The following is a 21,443-nucleotide window of genomic DNA, read 5'->3' as shown; positions in this document are numbered from 1 at the left end:
CTCTTTCACGATCTACGAAATATCATAAATTCACGAAGTTACACTAAGTTGAAAGTGAAACTTACACTAAAGTTTCCCTATTCTCCCTCTTTCACGATCTACGAAATATCATAAATTCACGAAGTTACACTAAGTTGAAAGTGAAACTTACACTAAAGTTTCCCTATTCTCCCTCTTTCACGATCTACGAAATATCATAAATTCACGAAGTTACACTAAGTTGAAAGTGAAACTTACTAAAGTTTCCCAATATATAACATAAGTCTTAAATACCAGTCTTCAACATGAATATCCTTCAACATCAAACAAGAAAGTCATACAAACTGAATAGAGTTCATCCACATTAAAACAACCACATACGGAATTCATTCGGTCTTCTTACCTACTTTCTTTGTCTTCGGCTTCGTCTGCTTCTTCTTAGCTGGTGCCTTCTTTTTAGCTGCTGCCTTCTTCTTAGCTGCCTCCTTTTCAGCTGCTGCCTCGTTCTCAGCTGTTGTCTCGTTCTCAGCTGCTGCCTCCTTCTCAGCAGCTGCCTTCTTCTTAGCTGCCGCAGCTGCCTTCTTCTCAGCTGCTGCCTCCTTCTCAGCAGCTGCCTTCTGCTTCTTTGCACCTCTGGTCCTCTTCTCTGCTGTCTTCTCCTCTGCTGCCCTGCTTCTTAGCTGAATGGGACTCCTCACATTATCACCACGCTCCACCTTAACCTTTTTCACAGGAACTGCTTCTTTGCCATCATCTTTTCTCGACCTCTTTTTTTCGTGTTTACAGACTCTGCTGCCTTAGTCTTTAATTTTTTCTCGGCCTCCACAGCATCTGCATACATCTCCGCATCATCACCATCCATGTCAACATCACCATATTCCCTCTGCATATCCTTTGAAATATCGAGAATGGCATATTCAACATTATTGTCACTACCATCCTCTTCGTCTGGATCGTTATTGTCACCACCATCGTCTTCCTCGGACTCCTTATCCCCACCCACATCACTATCCTCTTCCTCCAACTCCTTATCCCCACCCACATCACCATCCTCTTCTTCCGACTCGCTATTGTCACTACCATCACCATCATCTTGGACCGCCGGATTGTCACTTCCGGGAACACTCAACCTAAGAATTTTCACCTCCTCTTCTAGAAGACCTAGCTGCGTAGACAATGAAGTGACTTTTTCCTTCACTCCCTTCATAGCATCTCGAACTGCATCTCGGACTGCATTCATAAGCCGACCTTCCATCGCTTTTAAAGCCTCAGCTCCAGGAGTAGCTCCAGTAGCCTCCACCGAATCTGCATGAGCCTGACCAGATTGTGCATTATTCGATGGTCCTCCGATAGGATTGGTGGGACCTTCAATCTGACCTGTGCGAGACTCAAAATCCATGCGGAACTGTTCTTCAAAGAAAACTTGTTTCTTCCCTTTCCGTACTATCTTCGTCCAACGATAAACTGCTGCATCATCGGCGTCATCGGCCCAACAACTCTCCTTGTCCATTCCTATGGTTTCCAGAAGTTCCTCCTCAGCTGCTGTTGCTACCAAGATACTCTCAATATCCTGTGGTAAAAACACAAAAAAGACTAATTACCTTAGTTTCACCAAGTTTTCATAAGTCTCATAAGTCCCTTCTCCTCAAATAGACTACACATAAAACATCAATTACCATTGTATTATTACCAAGTTTATCGTTCACAGCTTTCAGACTGAATTCCTTGGTTCCACTTTTCCGTTTGTACTGCATCTTGCACATCCGCGGGCAACCACTGCTTGCACCATTCACATCTTCTCGGAAATGATTCCTCAAGCTTGGAATTGCCTCAAAGGCCAACAACTACCAACACACAACAAAAAGACATTAACATCAATTAAACAACTATGTTGAAGAGAGCTTGAGAATATCTCCAGAGGGATAGGAAAGCTTGTAAAAACCCAACTCGTCGCCGCAACCCCGTCACATTTCTTCAAAAAGCTAGAGACATCCTTCAAGTTATGTTCGAATGCATACCGCCCCCAAGGGAACGTTACACACGCATCTAGGTCATCAACAACACTCAGGAAGAAACTGTCCACAGGTGATGCTCCCTCACCACTCTTTCGGCCTCCGACAAGGATGCTGGCTAAGAAGAACAGAACGGCCATCTTCTTACGATCCTCAGATGGCTTTGATTTCATTGCCAACATCTGCTTCTCCAGGTCAGCGTATGTTACCCTTCTCCCTCCAAAATACTTGCTCATGAATGTTGTACCACCCAACCTCTCATGGTTGGGAGGATACTAATGGCAGTATAGACAAGAAATGAGTTCTAATTCTCTAAGAGAATATCGGATTGGGACGCCATTAACGACAAACCATAACTCATGCTTCTTCGCAACACAAGCTGATCGCAAAACGAGAACCCACATTCCCATCCACTTCTGCTTTCGGTTTTTAATATGGAAGAAATGTTGGAATTGTGGGTGCTCTATGAACCATTCCACCTCCTTCTCTTTTAGGATCGTTTGAATAGTTCTTATCGCCGTGTCAATGTAACACTTTCCTGAAAGCTTTAAAGACTTTTGATATTGGCTTGAAGGAAAGTGCAACTTCAGCGGTAGCATGCCCTCTTCTTCGTCATCTACAACCTGCACTCAAGTGAGAACCGGATCACGTACGACATCTTACAACCATCAACATATAGTTTCACAAACTTCGACTTAGTTCAGCAATCACTAACTCTAAATTCCACTTAGTTTTCCACACTTATCTAATCTTTCAAATCATCTATGTAAAAGTTTTCAATTTCAATACTTACCGAATCTGCATGCGACTCAGTTTCATGTTGTCGTCCAAATGGAATTATCGCCCTTTCATCAGCTTCTTCGTCGTTTCTTCGGGGCTCTATTTCGTCTCCGACTTCCTTCTCTTTTTCTCCTTCGTCTCCGCCTTCCTTCTCTTTTTCTCCTTCGTCTACTTCTCTTGATTCCTCCCCTTCATTTTTCTTACTTGATTCTTCCTCTTCACCTTTTTTACTTGCATTTTCTTCGCTTTCATTTGCATCTCGAGGACTTTGGTCGGTTCCTGGGGCGACAAATTTGTCGATAATCCTTGGGTTTGCTTCATCTCCGGAGAACGAACCCATTGCCATTTCATCTCCTACTACACTACTCGAGCCGTCTTCTTTTGCCTTCGTATCGTCTCGATTCATCATGATTTGGGTTTTTGATTGTCGATTGAGGATTCGAATTGAGTAGGGTTTTCAGAGAACTCGAAATTAAATTCTACAGCTATTCACTTAGTGGAGTACTTAGTGAGAGGAGGGGAAACGTTTTCGGGAATTCAATTTCTGGAAGTGGATATCCGATTTGTTTGGGTCGGTTCTGGGTCCGGGTTTGGATAGTCCTAGGTAGAGTTGTAATTATGGAAGTTTCTCTTGGTTTCGTTGTCTTTTAATAAATTTTATGATTTAATTAAAGATATATTAAATTCCAAATCCGGTCAGTTTCGGGCATGGGTATCTCAGCTCTTTTTTTCGGGCTGGAGTACCTGAGCGTTTGATTCGAAGCCTTGAATCAAGGCTTCCATTCATGATTTCTGAAAAAGTAGTTAAAGATAAAAAAAACTACCATCATTTTTCAGGGATGAATTAGTGACGTTGGAGTGACTTGTGATGGAGATTTTGTATTCATGGCTCGTCGGTCTATACTTTCCGCCAGAAGGAGTTACAAAGAAGTTCTCACTGAACCTCCATTGCCCAACCTGAAGCTTCTTAACACGAGGAAAGAAGACTCTCTTATAGGTATAATGAATCTTAACACCCTACATTAACATTATATAGAATAAAATTAGAACAATTAATCACAACCTTTTTAAAACATGAATTTTAACAAATAGACACACTTACTGTCCTATCTGCGAGTATGAACTGAAGAGAGTCTCCACCAGCGTAATTAGATGGTTGTGACCATGAATACAGAACTTTGACTTCAACGATCCAAGTTGTTTTAAAAGGTTTAACATTGTTCAACAAACTTATTTAGCTTGATGTAACCATAGCCATTTGTGTCTCTTTTTTTGTTTTCGTTAGAGATGAAGAAAGTATTAGGCGGAATAAGCTGTTTTATAGTGATTTGGTATTAAAGAATAGGTTTAATGAGTATATCATGAGAATATTCTGATTTCCTTTTTGTATGAGATAGAATATTTTGATTTCCATATATTTTAGGAGCTGTTATATGAAGTTAAGTTATGTAATCTTAAAAATGCTAGATAGAAACTTGATAAATACGGAGCTCGGAATATAAGGAAGGATATCTTCAAAATTAAAAGGAATTAAGTTGTTAGAGATTATAATGTTTGGAGGGCACGTTAGTTAAATTTTTTTGAATCTATTCTTATTGAGGATTTAATATAACCTATTATATTAGATTATATGTATATAATTAATAGAAATATTGTGGGAACCGAAATTCACACTGACGATTTCCGTTTAAATAAGGAAACTAGGAAAACCCTAATTTCCCAGAGGACCCGGATATCTGTTAATTACCACACGTCAAGCAATCAGAACACGAGAATGACAACGATAAAAAATAAGAAATCGAAAAGAGAGCAAAGTAGATCTTTATTCCGAATCTGCGTATGAGCGTTACAACAAGGTATAAGCCTGGGCTCGAGAGCTGTCGGCGAGATTCCTAGTTCTAGCAACCCTAAGATGGCTAAACCTAAATGAGTCGCAGCTCGAAATAACAAAAACGGAAAAATTCCCTAAATTGCTCTAAGTGCTAAGTTTGCTCTGAAAAAAGTTCTTTCTCTGCTCCTCGCCTAGGACTCCTTATATACTAGCTCCAAGGTCGGTTTACGCTTTTACTCTTCTGCCCTTAAGCCGTCATAGCATAAAAATGGAGATATTCCATTTTTCCCGATCTTCACAATTATCTTCAAAACTTCCGTATATATCCACGGAAACTTTACATTTATCCTTCCTCGTGGGCCAAGCGTGAACCATGCTGTGGTTCACGGGCTTTTGGTTAGGAAAAATCGTAGGATGGGCCTCGAGTCGTGTTTTAGGTCCCTTTTGGGCCGTCTTCCGACTCGACACGTTTACTACGAGTTTTCCGCGGTTTCTAATCCGCGAAGTCTGATCGATGAATTAGAATAGCGGGAAACATGGACTGAGCTTGCTACGGTCTTCGAGAGATAGCATTCGAAGGTTTGACGAGAATGCAAGGACTGGTGTCGTATCGATGTTCGGAAAGGTTCAATCGCTACACAGCGACCGAACTTTGGCTCAAGCCCGGTCGCTACGTAGCGACCGAGCGAGACGAGTGCTCGGTCGTTACGTAGCGACCGAGCTTTGGCTCGAGCTCGGTCGCTACGTAGCAACCGAGCTTTGCTCGAGCTCGGTCGCTACGTAGCGACCGAGCGGGACGATTGCTCGGTCGCTACGTAGCGACCGAGCTTGGCTGAGCTCGGTCGCTACGTAGCGACCGAGCGGGACGATCGCTCGGTCGCTACGTAGCGACCTGTTTCGAGCTTTCGTCGGACATCTCGATTCTTTCTTCCGTAAAGTTTTTTCGTAAGAAAGAGTCTATTTCGAAAAATACTCTTCGGAGAAATTCTTATTTTCTTCCTCGGACGTTTTGAATGTTAAATTTGTCGTAACCGTTTTTGACCCCAACAAATATAAATAATATAATATTGCGAAATCGATATGAAGTGAAGTATCGCTTCATAGACTTCGGCTTTATGTAATGTCAATGATGATCATGATGTAAGATCTATTTGATTGAAGCTTATATGCAGACAATATTGTGTTCATAATTATAATTTTAAATTTGTTCCAATGTTTCGTATGGCTGAAGATTGAAAAAATGTAAAACGAATTTGATTTCTTTTTGTTGGCAGGTAGTGATCGCAGAAGACAAAAAACAACAATGTATATAAGCATGATCGTCAATCAGAGTTATGGTATTATAGGACTTGTATACTAACATGATCGTCAATGCTGTTATGGTATTATGGGGCTTGTAGTATAAGAAGAGAGGATCATGTATAGTATCATGAAGATAACGTACCGGTTATTATAATAGTAGACAACGTGCCGGTTTAGGTAGTTTAATGAACCAAAGATGATCGATGATAATATTATTACTATGTTGGTTTAAATTAAGTTGTAAGTTAGGTTGATATATCCAAGGAACCAAACACATTTACATGTCCAAACACGTGCTATTCTAAAGGGAGTCCAAAAATAAATGAGTACTTTGAACTGGTAGATTTTTTTTAGGACTCTAAATTACTAGAGTAGATTCACTCGCTACCTAAAAGCTCTCTTTTTTCAATATACACTGTACACATTATAGATTATTGTCATATTGCCCCCATATTCAACCGGTGAAACCTACTACAAAAAAAAAAAAAAATTAATTAATGTAACAAGTAAAATATGTGGCCACGTTGTATTCACTCACACCTCTCAAGATAATTAGATAGCTTTCAGGAAGACAGAAGATGAACGTGGTCTTTCATTATGCACACATCTTCTTGTACTGAATTTCTTCTCATGAGAAGAACAACGATGAAGACGTATACGGTGAGCAGACATTAACAACTCTTTCATTTCTTTTCCTCCTTCTCTTAAATCATTGATTCTCACATCATGTTTTTGTTTTCATACTTTGTTTTCGTTTCTTTTTTTTAGTGATCCAATGGTGAAGAATAACAACGGCGGACCGGTAAAAGTGTCGCCATATCAGAAAAAAGGAGAAGAGATGAAGATAATCTCTATATGGTAGTGAAGAATAACAACGGTGAACGAAGTGAAGGTGTATCAGCATGTTTGCCAAAAGAAGAATTAAAGAAGATGAACTTTTCGTCTATACTATATTCGGGAAAGGAATAGTCTAGTATATATTCTTTAGTGTAGTTATTTATATAAAATTACTATACTATTTGGGATATATCTATACTATTCCTTAAAAATGTAATCATCTTTATATTTACAAATTTGATAGTTTTCTTCTATGTCATTTTGTGTAATTGATTATAATATGAAATTCATACTATATTGGTTTAAGTGTAATGATTAAAACCAATTTTGGATAGATGACAAATAAACTCTTATATTAGTGTACTATACTACATTTCTACACTATAAATAATATTTATATTGTATAAATTAAAATTACATAATTATGTATTATTTTAGATTTTGATATTTGGATTTAGAGTTTATATTTGAGTTTAGGGTTTAGTAATTAGTGATTAAGGTTTAGTATTTAGAGTAATAGCGGTCAGTTTGAGGTCAATATTAGATTTTGAGATTTGGGTTTAGAGTTTAGGGTTTAGGGTGTATACTTGGGTTTAAAGTTTAGTGATTAAGATTTAGGGTTTAGTATTTAGAAGGCCGGGGTTGGGATTTGGGTTTAGTGAACATGTATAGTTTCATTTGTCGATTAATAAAGAGTGTTCTATTTTGCTCACCAATATGTTTTATACTATTTATTTTATTCCATTATATTTGAGTTTAGGGTCTATACTTGGGTTTACGATTTAGTGATTAGAGTTTAGAGTTTAGTATTTGGAAGGTGTGGGGTTAAAGTTTGGGATTAGTGATAGCAGTTTAGGGTTTAGTATTGAAAATGTGCCTTCAAGTGTCCGATATTGGAAATTTTTTTATAGATTGTATTTGGGTTTATAGGTTCCTGCCTAGGGTTTAGATTTACTAAGTAAAGGTTTGTGTATAGTAAACCATATTATATACATTCCATTTGAGTTTATGCTTCCTTTATTAGGGTTTAGTTTTACTAATCAGTGGCGTATCTTGTATTATTGTATTTTTTCGGGTGGGGAGAGCTTATTGTTTGCATTTCATACTATGGATACATCACTAGATAAATTTGATTATTTGGAACATTTGTTTACTATACTGTTTAGACTATATGAAATAGAAGATATGCAACATGCTAACCAAGTAAGTGTGAGTGTCCAATATTAGAAAACAATTTGTAGATTGTATTTGGGTTTATAAGTTTCTGTCTAGGGTTTATATTTACTAAGTAGAGGTTTGTGTATAGTAAACCATATTATATACATTCTATTTGAGTTTATACATCCTTGATTAGGGTTTAGCTTTATTAATCAGTGGTGTGTCTTGTATAGTTTTCAGTAGAGGTTTGAGTGAGATACAATAGTACATGCGTAACCGAGATAGAATAGTATACACGCAATCTGGTAAGCATTAAATTCTAAATTCTTCATGCATTAATCTTTTTTTATCTGTATTTATTAATGTGGTAAAAAATACAAAAGTCACATAAATTGTGGGTCACATAAATTTGTGTCAACATCACTTTTTATTATTTGTCACCGATAAATACACATATTTCACATAGACGACGTGAACTTACCTTTTTTCCTTCACCTGCTACTTGTAAGACAAAGGATTATAACCGGATGAAAGAAAACACATTTGTTACTTCCCTAATTATGTCAAAATCATTTACCTGCACTTAATTAAACTACCAAACTTACTTAGATATCTCTCAAATTCTCCCTTAGATGTATGGGTGAATTCATATATTATTAGAGAAAGAGATGGGTAAGCCTTGCAAGCGAGCTTCAAAGCAACAATCTTGCTTGTACAGTATTTTCCTATTTCCACAATTTAAAGCATCAACATATTTAAAAAGACATATACAAATACGAACTCTAAATCACAAAAGCCTATTTGAAACAAGAACAGAGGTCTCGTTAATATTTTACTAAGATGAGAATCTCTTTTGTCGTCTTCGTGTTTGTTACCATTTATATACAAAAATCAAACTCCGTTGATTTAAAATATTTGTCTGCTTTTAATTTCGGAGATTCTAATTCCGATACGGGTGATCTCGTCGCTGGCCTTGGCGTTCATCTTGACCTTCCTAACGGCCAAAATTACTTCAAAATTTCTTCCCAAAGATTCTGCGATGGACGTCTTGTCATAGATTATCTAAGTAAGGTTTTTTCAGTTTACTGTCTCCTTTTGATAAATCTTCAACATGTTACGTTTCATATAAACGATAGTAGCTATCTTTACACAAATTTCACTAATTACTTTCTGACAATATTCATTACGTATTTACGTAGCACAATTTATATTTTTTATTTGTTAATAGCTAAATCGTAAAGAGTATAGTATATATAGTGTTTCTAAAAGCAAAAAAAAAACAGATTAGTACGTTTGGTTTTAACAAAATGATCTTATCGTAAACACATTTTATTACTTCAAACACACGCGGAAACACACAAAACTTAACTACGTTTTTCCATTGGTATCTTCTTGTTCCTAATTTGGAAGAAAGCTTGGCTACATAAAAAGAAACCTTCAATTGATTTCATATAGTTGGCATGTTTCATTGAAATATTTAAGAAGTCTTTACTTTTCTACCTAATATTTATCATAAAAGTCATGTCCAACTTTCTTCCGTCGGGTACCACCAAACTAATCATCCCCATAAAATAAAATAAAAAACATTTTTGTCAAAAGAAAATAAAGCTTATGATATCTCGATAAGCCTTCATTACGAAGCAACCCGAATCAATCTCGAAGCAACCTAGTATTATATATATATATATATATATATATATATCTAAAATTAGTTTCGAAAACATATGTGTACAAAAGAAATTTAAAACTTCTACAATATATTGTTTCTACGAAATAAGGTTTTATAGGTTTGAATACTACAACCCAGTATTTCGAGCGTCTTCTAACGTCGTCATGGTTGTTACAGACACTTTTATATTTTTGTTTTTGTTTTTGTTTTTTAGTTATATTTCTTATTCAATATATTAAAAAGAGCGATAAGTGAACTATTTCTATCGTTCGCTTATATTACTTATATGACTATTGTTTGTTTCCAACCCTATGGCTCCCACTGTAAACAAGCTCTCAGTTGTTCTCTTCATCTTCATCTCCTTTTTGTCGTCAACTCTCTCTATAATCCTAAAATACCCGGCAATCGTCAACTTTGGGGATTCAAATTCCGATACGGGTAATCTTATCTCAGCGGGGATTGAAAATGTTAATCCACCGTATGGCCAGACTTACTTCAAGCTTCCCTCAGGACGATATTGTGACGGGCGCCTTATTGTAGATTTTCTATGTATAAACAATTTTTTACAAATGCTAACAAAACGTTGTTGTTCTTCTGAAACAGCTATTTCGATTTGGAATTCACATCATTTCAACTGTTTTGATGTTTTGCAGTGGATGCAATGGACATGCCGTTTCTAAATCCTTATTTGGATTCACTAGGTTTACCGAATTTCAAAAAAGGGTGTAACTTTGCAGCAGCCGGATCCACCATTCTTCCCGCAAACCCGACCTCTGTTTCTCCCTTCTCCTTTGATCTTCAAATCTCTCAATTTATTCGGTTCAAATCTAGGGCACTTGAACTACTTGCTAAAACAGGTGGGGCTAATTTGAAAATGCTGTTGGTGGGATGTTAGGTGTCATACTATATGATGTATAAACAAAGCAGAGTTTTTTTTTGATAAATTTGACAGGAAGGAGATATGAAAAGTACTTGCCACCATCTGATTATTATGCAAAAGGACTATACCTGATTGACATAGGCCAAAATGATATTGCTGGTGCCTTTTACTCCAAGACTCTTGACCAAGTTCTTGCCTCTATTCCTTCCACTCTTGAAACTTTTGAAGCTGGGCTAAAGGTAAAATCATTATTTCGGGTACAAAAGAAAACTCTGAAATAATTAAGATGAATTTAATTTTGTAAAACGAAATATAAGATATTTCAAAGATGAATTTGTTATTACTATATGGAAAACTAAATGTATATCTTTTTCTGATAAAAAAAATCATATGAAGGTAAAGTATGTTTTACAGGAGACTAAAAGTTTAACAAAAACTCATAATATCTAAAATATTATTTGATAAGTCGGTTTCATATGTGTTGCACTCACGTTAGTTCTCATACTGGTTAATTACAGAGATGTCTTTAATAATTTTAAATTTTTATATTTAAATACTATTACAATTTTCTTATTTAGTAATTTTTAATTAAAATTTTAATTTAATAAAAATTTAAAAGCAAATCACAAAATTAATCAAAATGTTATTCTATTGAGAACAAAAAATATTATAGTTGAATTCGGATAAGTAAATGCAATTCAATATATCTAAGTGATAACAAATACGACTATATATAAATTCACATGTCTAATTAAAATAATATAATATTATAATATAAATTATAAAATAATTTTAAACTAAAAATAAAATATCAATCAATCATTATAATATATTTATTTTATTAATATATATTCATGCATGAGCACGAAAAAATCATCTAGTTTTAACATAATTTTGATAGAGTATATATACATTTGGTGAAAGTAGATATGTTATATTTATATTACACGATTTTTATATGACAATGTCTTGTTTGATTAAAAATTATGAAAAAATCACGTTGTTGTTTCACCTATCCATTTAATAGGCTTTAACAAAATTAAATACTAATTACTTCGGCAGAGGCTGTATGAAGAAGGAGCTAGAAACTTTTGGATACACAACACAGGACCGTTAGGATGTTTGGCTCAAAATATTGCCAAATTTGGGACAGATTCAACAAAGCTTGATCAGTTTGGATGTGTTAGTTCCCATAACCAAGCAGCCAAACTGTTCAATCTTCAACTACATGCCCTCTCGAACAAATTTCAAGCCCAATTCCCTGATTCAAATGTTACTTACGTTGATATTTTCTTGATCAAATCCAATCTCATCGCTAACTATTCTCAATACGGTAAGAATTTCATCGCTATATAATCTCCATATCAAAAAGTTTTGATCTAAAAATCTTGAAATTTTTTGTTAAGTAACACGTTTTGGTTGTTTCAGGTTTTGAAAACCCCATAAAGGTCTGTTGTGGAACTGGTGGAGCACCTCTAAATTATGATAGCCGCATTTCGTGTGGCCAAACTAAAGTCTTAGATGGGACAACAGTAACGGCCAAAGCATGCAATGATAGTTCTGAGTACATAAACTGGGATGGAATTCACTATACCGAAGCTGCAAACCATTTTGTTTCAGATCAGATCTTAACTGGGAAGTATTCTGATCCAGCTTTTTCAGATCAGATGCCATTTCTTCTAAGCATAAAACTTTAAAATGTGTAATAATTTGTTGTTTCATTAATTGTTTTTGTTCTCGGTCATAGTTATACATATACAATGTTCAAATAAACCGATTTACCAATAAAATTTAACTTAAAAAATCAAGGTATAGCTGGGTTGGTATATAACTGCGAAGCCACTTGAAACACTAAGGGTGCAAGTGCACCCGTAATTATATTTATGTTTTGATTTTGTGAGAAAATTTATCATAATAATGCTAGAATAGATGGTAAAAGCTTAGATAGTGCACCCATGAAAACCTGGGTTCGATGCCTTCATATGTTTTGTTTCTTTTATTATGAATGGGTGCACCCAGTTTATAAAAATCCTAGATTCGCCTCTGTATATAAGAGAGTGAAAAAGTAAGCTACTTCCTGAAGACATAATCATAGAGTAAAAGAAAATAAGCGACTCCTCTCGAATTTCTGATAGGTTTATCTTTAGGAAACATTTGTTGGAAACTCATAGGAAATTGCCAACCACTGATGTTTGTCGAAATTCTCGAATTCTTGACGATCATCAGCAATTCCCAACAACTGTCCATCGTCAACAATTGACTGTCTGGAATTTCTGACCACTGTCGATCATTGGAAAATCCTAACAATCGTCGACCATTGGGAATTCCCGACCACCGTGGTCGGTCGGTAATTCCGACAGCAGTCAGGAATTCCGACCACTGTGTTCGGTCGAGAATTCTGAACACCATGGTCCCTCGAGAAATCCCAACCATCGTGTTCGTCGTGAATTACCGACCACTGACCACTGACATCTTTAATTAGAATATTTGTTTTTACATTGATTATTTTACAAAATAATAACTAAATGAATTATTTAAATATCAATTAAAACGTAATTAAAATTAATTAAAAGTAGTTTATATAAAAGTTTTTAAATTAAAAACAAAAAAACAAAAACTGGTCCCCAGAATGCTGCCTCACCTTATACTGCCTCACCTTTTCCATGAATGTTTGGGTTAGAATCTTGTTTTCCTACAGCTAAATATCAACAATTTAACATTATTGGATTTCATAGCATAGGAATCAAAATAAGAAAAATGATTTATTCAAATCATCTTACATTTATCTAAATATTTGATGTGTAAAACCTAAATGGAGATGGTGACAGAGGAGGCTCTTGATGTAGAGGAAGCTCCTCAAGGTGAGGAGGATGTGGAGATAGTAGGGGAGAAAGGACGTCAGGGCCAAAAAAAAAAAGAATGGTAAGATCCATGCTGCTTTGATGGGCGGGAATGCGAAGAAGAGAGTTGTCCAATGTTTTGCATCTCCAAGGAAGAGGGTTATGGCAAAGCATCTTAGCAAGGTGGGAGAGAAGGGTCCAGCTCTCCAAAAGAATGTGCCTACGAAGGCTAAACCAGATCAGGTTTAGGTTTTTTGGCGGGTGTTTTCGTTAATCTAAATTTATGAATAAGTGGTGGGCTTCCTATATTAAGTTGCCTCTGATTATGTCAGGGAGATGGAATAAAACTGTTGGTTTATTTAACCATATTGAAGCTCTGCTCTGTTTTGTTAGTGAGTCTCTGGTCTGTGTTTTTTTTTTATGGTTTATGCATTAGAATATTGGGGTACTGTGAGTAATATTTCAAAATATTTATGTATATTAAGATGCTGGCGGTTTAAGTTGATAGTTGAATGGACTGGTGTTTGGCTTAGCGGTCGGATCTATCTGTGGAACAGTATCTCGGTTTGGTATAAAAACGCTTTTGATGACAGGTTGTTGGAGAGAAACATGAAGCTAACTTGGGCTTTAAGTTATACCAATTCTAATGAGTTTAGGATTAGGATAGTTTCCTAATGAGTTTAGGAAATATGATATCTATATAAAGAGTTGCAAGAGTGTTGCATACCTTTGAGAGCTAAGAGAGTTTGTGTTTGAGAAGCTTATGGTTTTTGAGTGTTTCCTTAAGAGAGTTGAATAAAGAGAGTTCTTTATTTGAGTTCATACGCAAACCCTAAAACTATATTTGGTATCAGAGCAAGAAAGCGATCATGGGAGATATAGTAGCGGTCAAGACAAAAGAGGAACGAGGGCCATCGTCGATCTCTTGCCCTATGCTGAACACAATGAACTATACGGTGTGGGCTATGAGGATGAAACTTCTTCTCAAAGTTCATAAAGTATGGGAGGTTGTGGAGAATGAATCAGACGCAGTGGACAAAAACGACATGGCAACGGCGCTTCTGTTTCAGTCTGTTCCAGAAGCCCTAATTCTGCAAGTCGGTGAGCTGGAAAGTGCAAAGAAGGTATGGGATGCCATTAAGGCTCGACACATAGGAGCAGAGAAGGTTAGAGAAGCAAGACTACAGACCCTTATGGCTGAATTTGAACGTCTCAAGATGAAGGAGAACGAAAGCATCGATGAATTTGTTGGGAAGTTATCTGAGATCTCATCAAAATCAGCAGCATTAGGAGAAAACATGGAAGAGAGGAAGCTGGTTAAGAAGTTTTTGACAAGTCTACCGAGAACGAAGTATATACATATCGTTGCATCACTCGAGCAAATCCTTGACCTAAAATGAACTAGCTTTGAAGATATCATAGGACGTTTAAAAACCTATGAAGAACGTATACGAGAAGAAGAAGAAGAAGGAGAGAACGAAGACAACAATCAAAGAAACTGATGTACGCTAACATGGAAACACAGTCAAATCGTGATTACCATGGTGAGTACAGAGGAAGAGGACGAGGAGGACGAGTATATTACAGAGGACGGGGACGTGGTGGCAGATCATATTGGGATAGCAGGGATCCGACCAAGGTTACATGCTTCAGGTGTGACAAAATAGGTCACTTTGCAGCCACTTGTCCCGACAGATTGCTCAAGTTGCAGGAGACACAAGAAACTAGAGAAGATGAGACACAAGAAGCTGATGGCTTAATGATGCACGAAGTAGTATATCTCAATGAACAAAACGTGCAACCTAAGGTGTTTGAGTCAAGCATGGATGGGGACAGAATTTGGTATCTCGATAACGGCGCCAGCAATCACATGACAGGAAACAAAAGCTACTTCAAGAGTATTGATGAAACTATTACAGGGAAGGTAAGGTTTGGTGATGATTCAAGAATCAACATCGAAGGCAGGGGTTCTATCTTGTTTGTCACACAAACCGGAGAAAAGAAGCTACTATCTAATGTCTACTACATTCCGATTGTAAAGAGCAATATTATTAGTCTTGGCCAAGCTACGGAAGCGGGTTGCGATATAAGGATGAGAGAAGACTATCTAACATTACATGATAAAGGCGGCAATTTGATAGTAAGAGCAAAAAGATCAAGAAATCGCCTCTACAAGGTACTGATGGAGGTAGGCAACACAAAGTGCTTGAAGATGGAGGTGCAGAGTGATTCCGCGAGATGGCATGCGTGGTTAGGTCACATTGGTCTTGAGTCAGTGAAGCTGATGATACGAAAGGAACTGGTCCTAGGAATACCTAAAATCGCTGTGGAAAAGGAAACATGCGAATCTTGCTTGTTAGGGAAGCAAACACGTCAAGCCTTTCCCCAAGCAACCACTTATCGAGCAGAGGAAAACCTAGAACTCGTTCATGGAGACCTATGCGGACCAATCTCGCCAGCTACAGCAGCAGGGAATAGGTACATATTCGTACTTGTGGATGATCACTCTCACTATATGTGGACAATCCTTTTGAAAGAAAAGAGTGATGCCTTTGAAAAATTCAAGAGCTTTAAGGCAATGGTGGAAAAGGAGGCGAAGACAAACATCAAGACGTTTCGAACGGACAGAGGTGGAGAATTCACATCTAAGGATTTCTATGAGTTCTGTGAGGCTGCAGGAATTCAAAGACACTTATACGCTCCTTACACGCCACAGCAAAACAAAGTAGTAGAACGACGCAATAGAACCTTGTTGGAGATGACAAGGAGTATCTTAAAGCACATGAGCATACCTAACTATCTCTGGGGTGAGGCGATAAGGCACGCTACGTATCTCATCAATAGGGTGGCAACACGGACACTGAATTCTCAGACACCATACGAAGTGTTCAAAGGTCGGAAACCAAGCATAAAGCATCTGAGAATCTTTGGTTGTATCGGCTATGCAAAGGTTGATGCACCACACCTCCGGAAACTGGACGATAGATCTAGGACTCTTGTTCACCTCGGAACAGAACCCGGTTCCAAAGCTTATAGACTGCTTGATCCAAAGAGTAGAAAAATAGTAGTTAGCAGGGATGTTGTGTTTGACGAGCACAAAACATGGAAGTGGAATAGCTCTGCTACAGAAACAGAGGAACCAGGGGAGTTCAGAGTTGAGTTTGGTGCTTTTGGGAACCAAGGTTTGAGAGACAACGAGGGTGGAAAATAAACAGAGGAACATGGCGATCACAATGAGACAGAGGAGGATGAAGTGGTCGAGGGTACTAATGATCTCGATGAGCTTGAGACTGCGAACAATGAGGACACAAATCTTCGACGATCAACAAGAATCACTAAGCCACCAAGCTATCTGAGCGATTACGTGTATCTAGCGGAAGTTGAAGGAGAACATCTTCTTCTCCTTATAAACGAGGAGCCATACGACTTTGAGGAAGCTATGGAAGAAAAGGTGTGGAGAGATGCTTGTGAAGATGAGATATCATCTATCATCAAGAACAAAACGTGGGAATTGGTGGATCTACCCAAAGGAGCAAAACCAATTGGACTAAAGTGGATATTTAAGATCAAGCGCAACTCAGATGGGACTATAAACAAGCACAAATTGAGATTAGTAGCAAAAGGCTATATTCAGAGACATGGTATAGACTTCGAGGAAGTTTTTGCACCAGTTGCACGCATCGAGACTATTAGACTCATTATCTCTATCGCAGCTAGCAAGGGATGGGAAGTGCATCACTTGGATGTCAAGACGGCCTCTCTCCACGGGGACTTGAAAGAAGATGTATATGTCACGCAACCTGAAGGTTTTGTGGTTAGTGGATGCGAGACTAAAGTATACAAGCTGAGAAAGGCTCTATATGGATTGAGACAAGCTCCAAGAGCTTGGAACGAGAAGCTAAACAAAGTTCTAGAAGATCTTGGATTCACCAAGTGCTCGAAGGAACCTTCGCTATATCGCAGACGAGGAAAGGATTCTCTTCTATTGGTGGCAGTATACGTGGATGATTTGCTCATAACAGGATCAAACAAGACTCAGTTAACCGATTTCAAAAGAGAGATGTCTACTATTTTCGAGATGAGCGACTTAGGGCTATTAACATACTATCTTGGAATCGAGGTCGTACAACATGAAGCAGGAATAACTATACATCAAGGGAGATACGCGACAAGGATACTTCAAGAAACGGGTATGGAGGGGTGCAACTCGACTCAGGTGCCAATGGATATGGGTTTAGTGCTATCAAAAGCACTAGGAGAAGAAAGCGTGGATGAAAAGGAATTTAGGAGAGACATAGGGTGCCTACGGTACCTATTGCATACGCGACCTGACCTTGCGTTCAGTGTCGGTCTTCTCAGCCGGTACATGCACAACCCGAAGACATCACATGCGGCTGCATTAAACAGGTGCTAAGATATCTGAAGGGAACCACATCTCAAGGACTCACTTTGACCCGTGCAAATAAGATGGAGCTAGTTGGGTACTGTGACAGTAGCCACAATATAGATGAAGACGACGGAAGGAGCACCGCAGGTCACGTGTTCTACTTAAATAATTGTCCTATCACTTGGTGCTCCCAGAAACAAGAGACAGTAGCTCTATCATCATGTGAAGCTGAGTTTATGGCAGCAACCGAAGCTGCTAAGCAAGCAATATGGCTTCAAGAACTCTTGGATGAGATCATGGAGACATCGAGCAAGAGGGTCATGATCTGCATAGACAATAAGTCAGCAATAACACTCACGAAGAATCCAGTGTTTCATGGACGCATCAAGCACATTCACAAGTGTTATCACTTCATAAGGGAATGTGTGGAGAACGAACAAGTGGAAGTTCAACATGTACCAGGCGTGGAGCAAAGAGCAGACATTTTAACTAAGGCACTTGGGAGAATCAAGTTCAAGGAGATGAGAGAGTTAGTTGGACTTCGAGACATAGTTAACTTCAAGTTTAAAGGGGAGAATGTTGGAGATAAACATGAAGCTAACTTGGGCTTTAAGATATACCAATTCTAATGAGTTTAGGATTAGGATAGTTTCCTAATGAGTTTAGGAAATATGATATCTATATAAAGAGTTGCAAGAGTGTTGCATACCTTTGAGAGCTAAGAGAATTTGTGTTTGAGAAGCTTAAGGTTTTTGAGTGTTTCCTTAAGAGAGTTGAATAAAGAGAGTTCTTTATTTGAGTTCATACGCAAACCCTAAAACTATACAGGTTACATGATAACTGTTATGGTATGATGAATGAATTGAGCTATGTTGGTATGAGGCTGCAGCATTTAGATTTATAAAGGTTTGTGGGAACCAAAATTTGCACTGTCGATTTCCGTTTAAATAAGGAAACTAGGAAAACACAAATTTCTCAGAGGTCCCGGATATCTGCTAAAGCAATCAGAACACGAGATAACAACGACAAAGTATAAAAATCGTAAAAGAGAGCAAAATAGATCTTATTCCGAATCTGCGTATGTGCGTTTACAACAAGGTATAAGTCTGGGCTCGAGAGCTGTCGGCGAGATTCCTAGTTCTAGCAACCCTAAGACGGCTAAACCTAATTGAGTCGCAGCTCGAAATAACAAAAACGGAAGATTGCCTAATTGCTCTAAGTGCTAAGTTTTCTCTGAAAAAGTCCTCTTCCATGCCTCTCGCCTAGGACTCCTTATATACTTGCTCCAAGGTCGGTTTACGCTTTTTACGCTTCTGCCCTTAAGCCGTATAGCATAAAATGGAGATATTCCATTTTTCCGATCTTCGTAATTATCCTCAAAATTTCGTATTTATCCGCGGAAACTTGACATTTATCCTTCCTTGCGTGCCAAACGTAAACCGTGCTACGGTTTACGGGCTTTTTGGTTAAGAAATCGTAGAGTGGGCCTCGAGTCGTGTTTTAGGTCTCTTTGGGCCGTCTTCCGACTCGAAGCGTTTACTGCGACTTCTTTTGATAAATAACGAACTTTCCGCGGTTTCAATCCGCAAAGTTTGATCGATGATTTAGAATAGCGGAAAACATGAACTAAGTTTGCTACGGTCTTCGGGAGATAGCATCGAAGGTTCGACAAGAATGCATGGACAGGTATCGTATCGATGTTTCGGAAAAGCTCGGTCGCTTCGTAGCGACCGAGCGAAACGGATGCTCGGTCGCTACGTAGCGACCGAGCTTGGCCGAGCTTGTTCGCTACGTAGCGACCGAGCGGGACGGACGCTCGGTCGCTACGTAGCGACCGAGCTTTCGCTCGAGCTCGGTCTTGGTTGCTACGTAGCGACTGGATAGCGTGCATGTGCGGTAGTTGCGCAATGACCGAGCTTGGTTTGTCCACTTTGAGCCTTCAAGGATACTTCTTCATAAAAACTTCGTATTGGTTAATTTTTACGAAAATCATATTTTTCTTTTACTATCTTTTCGGAAATACGATTTCCGAGGGTTTTCGGGTGTTAATTCTGTCATGACCGTTTTTGACCCCAACAAGGTTTTACATAATTTATGAGGTTTGTTTTTGGTGGAGAAGAAGGCGTTTTGCCCATCTATCTGGTCTGTGGGTTATAGGTTATCACGTGGCCTCTGTTGGGTGTTCTGATAATGTGGAGAATCTCGCTGAGGTAATGAAGGAAAAGATTATTGTTTTTGATGGTGTTTCCGGAGAGAGACTCACTTGTTACCCTCAGTTTGTGTTTTGTTTAATTATGGTGGTTATGTGTGATGTTTTGGGTAGATTTCGAAATTATTATACAGGTATTTCGACACTGATATCAGTATGGTTGGGACATGTTGTTATGGTTTTTGAACAATGTTTATTAGTTAAGGGGAACCGTGAAAGGGCTATAGATGATACTGTTGTTTGCATTAGTGTCCAGTGCTATGTATTACTTAGGTGGGATTTGGTAACGAAGCGTTGTGGTCTGGCTTTATTTGTTTTGATGCTCTACATAAGGCAGGGTAGGGATTTTTATTATCGTTTCAAAGGAAATTAATACGGTTAGTCTATGACAAGGTGATGTCAAGAGGCTTTACGTGTTTGAAGGCAATAACATTAATGGTCTATTTCCTCAAGTGTGGGAGTGGTATAGTCATTTGTCAAGGTTATGACTACCGTTACGAGATGGGTAGGATAGAACCGAAAATAAGATTAAAAAGAGGTATGAAACTATTATGTTCCGAAGAGCTGGGAACTCTAGATGGTTTGGGTGTAGCGATGAGTATCGTTATCGATGAAGGTTTCTACTCCAGGATTAATTCAATGTTGAGCATGATTATTCTGATTGATGAAATGGAGGCGTATACAAAATAAAATTGTGGGTTTGCATAATAGTGATGGTAATTGGGTAACATCGGAATCTGAGGTAGAAGGAGTCGCGATAGATTATTTTAATGACTTGTTTGCAACGATACCACCATCGGGCTTTGAAGATTTTTTAAGCGAGGTACCCACTTTGATTACAGAGGATCAAAATAGGTTTTTAACTTCTTGGGCATCAGAGGAGGAAGTGAGATCAGCTTTATTCATGATGCATCCTGAAAAGGTTCCAGGACCGGATGGAATGACGGCTTTATTTTTTCAACAATCCTGGTCGATTATCAAATCAGATATCACAAGTATGGATAACGAGGTTTTTAGGACTGGATATTTGGATGAGAGGATAAATATGACCAATATTTGCCTCATTCCAAAGACAGTGAGACCAAGTAGAATGACGTAATTGAGATCCATCAGCCTATGTAATATGGGTTATAAGATTATTTCGAAGGTGCTTTGCCAACGGCTAAAGAGGCTATTACCACAACTTGTATTAGAAACACAATCAGCTTTTTTCTCTGGGAGACTGATTTCAGATAATATTTTAACTGCGCAAGAGATGTTTCATGGATTAAGAACAAATAATTCATGCAAGGAGAAATTTTTGGCTATAAAGACAGATATGAGCAAAGCATATGATAGAGTTGAATGGCCTTTAATTGTGGCGATGCTACTAAAGCTGGGTTTTGCACAAAGGTGGGTATCTCCGATAATGTCTTGTATTACGTTGGTACAATATAAAGTTTTGATTAATGGTTAACCAAAAGGATATATTGTACCAAATCGAGGACTTCGTCCGGGTGACCCGTTATCACCTTATTTGTTTATTTTGTGTACTGAGGCACTAATAGCGAATATACGGA

The 21,443-nt window shown here is 38.0% G+C and overlaps 2 protein-coding genes across 4 annotated transcripts; one reads left to right on the top strand and one right to left on the bottom strand.

Annotated features, from left to right (window-relative positions):
* Nucleotides 1-365: 365 nt before the first annotated feature.
* LOC103872228 (uncharacterized protein At3g43530) lies at nt 366-3,177 on the bottom strand. The gene is made up of 6 exons (XM_033287514.1): nt 2,785-3,177; nt 2,384-2,614; nt 1,922-2,266; nt 1,656-1,823; nt 764-1,549; nt 366-701 (listed from the first exon to the last, which is right to left on the bottom strand). Exons 1-6 carry the CDS (start codon nt 3,175-3,177, stop codon nt 366-368), a joined length of 2,259 nt encoding a protein of 752 aa, XP_033143405.1.
* A 359-nt stretch (nt 3,178-3,536) lies between these two features.
* LOC103848263 (GDSL esterase/lipase At1g54790) lies at nt 3,537-12,252 on the top strand. Of its 3 annotated transcripts, XM_033288227.1 has the most exons (7): nt 3,537-3,768; nt 5,877-6,564; nt 6,673-8,965; nt 10,222-10,425; nt 10,521-10,687; nt 11,511-11,781; nt 11,877-12,252. In XM_033288227.1, exons 3-7 carry the CDS (start codon nt 8,740-8,742, stop codon nt 12,143-12,145), a joined length of 1,137 nt encoding a protein of 378 aa, XP_033144118.1. In that variant the 5' UTR covers nt 3,537-3,768; nt 5,877-6,564; nt 6,673-8,739; the 3' UTR covers nt 12,146-12,252. The 3 variants fall into 3 exon arrangements, with proteins under 3 accessions (XP_033144118.1, XP_009123459.1, XP_009123458.1); XM_009125211.3 differs by having other exon boundaries at nt 5,877-8,965; XM_009125210.3 differs by lacking the exons at nt 3,537-3,768; nt 5,877-6,564; nt 6,673-8,965 and adding an exon at nt 9,070-10,117.
* The last annotated feature ends 9,191 nt before the right edge of the window (nt 12,253-21,443 follow it).

The sequence above is a fragment of the Brassica rapa genome, chromosome A03 (genome assembly GCF_000309985.2).
Source record: "Brassica rapa cultivar Chiifu-401-42 chromosome A03, CAAS_Brap_v3.01, whole genome shotgun sequence".
NCBI lineage: Eukaryota > Viridiplantae > Streptophyta > Magnoliopsida > Brassicales > Brassicaceae > Brassica > Brassica rapa.
Note: the sequence above shows the minus strand (reverse complement) of the source record. Positions and strands in the feature narration are given on the sequence as shown.

Coding starts and splice junctions, on each gene's coding strand:
- LOC103872228 (XM_033287514.1), bottom strand. CDS start 3,177: ATGAATCGAGACGATACGAAGGCAAAAGAAGACGGCTCGAGTAGTGTA. Junction 1,824..1,921: donor GGGTTGCGGCGACGAGTTGG/GTTTTTACAAGC, acceptor GTGTGTTGGTAG/TTGTTGGCCTTTGAGGCAAT. Junction 702..763: donor AGACTAAGGCAGCAGAGTCT/GTAAACACGAAA, acceptor CCTGTGAAAAAG/GTTAAGGTGGAGCGTGGTGA.
- LOC103848263 (XM_009125210.3), top strand. CDS start 9,880: ATGGCTCCCACTGTAAACAAGCTCTCAGTTGTTCTCTTCATCTTCATC. Junction 10,426..10,520: donor TGAACTACTTGCTAAAACAG/GTGGGGCTAATT, acceptor TAAATTTGACAG/GAAGGAGATATGAAAAGTAC. Junction 11,782..11,876: donor CGCTAACTATTCTCAATACG/GTAAGAATTTCA, acceptor TGGTTGTTTCAG/GTTTTGAAAACCCCATAAAG.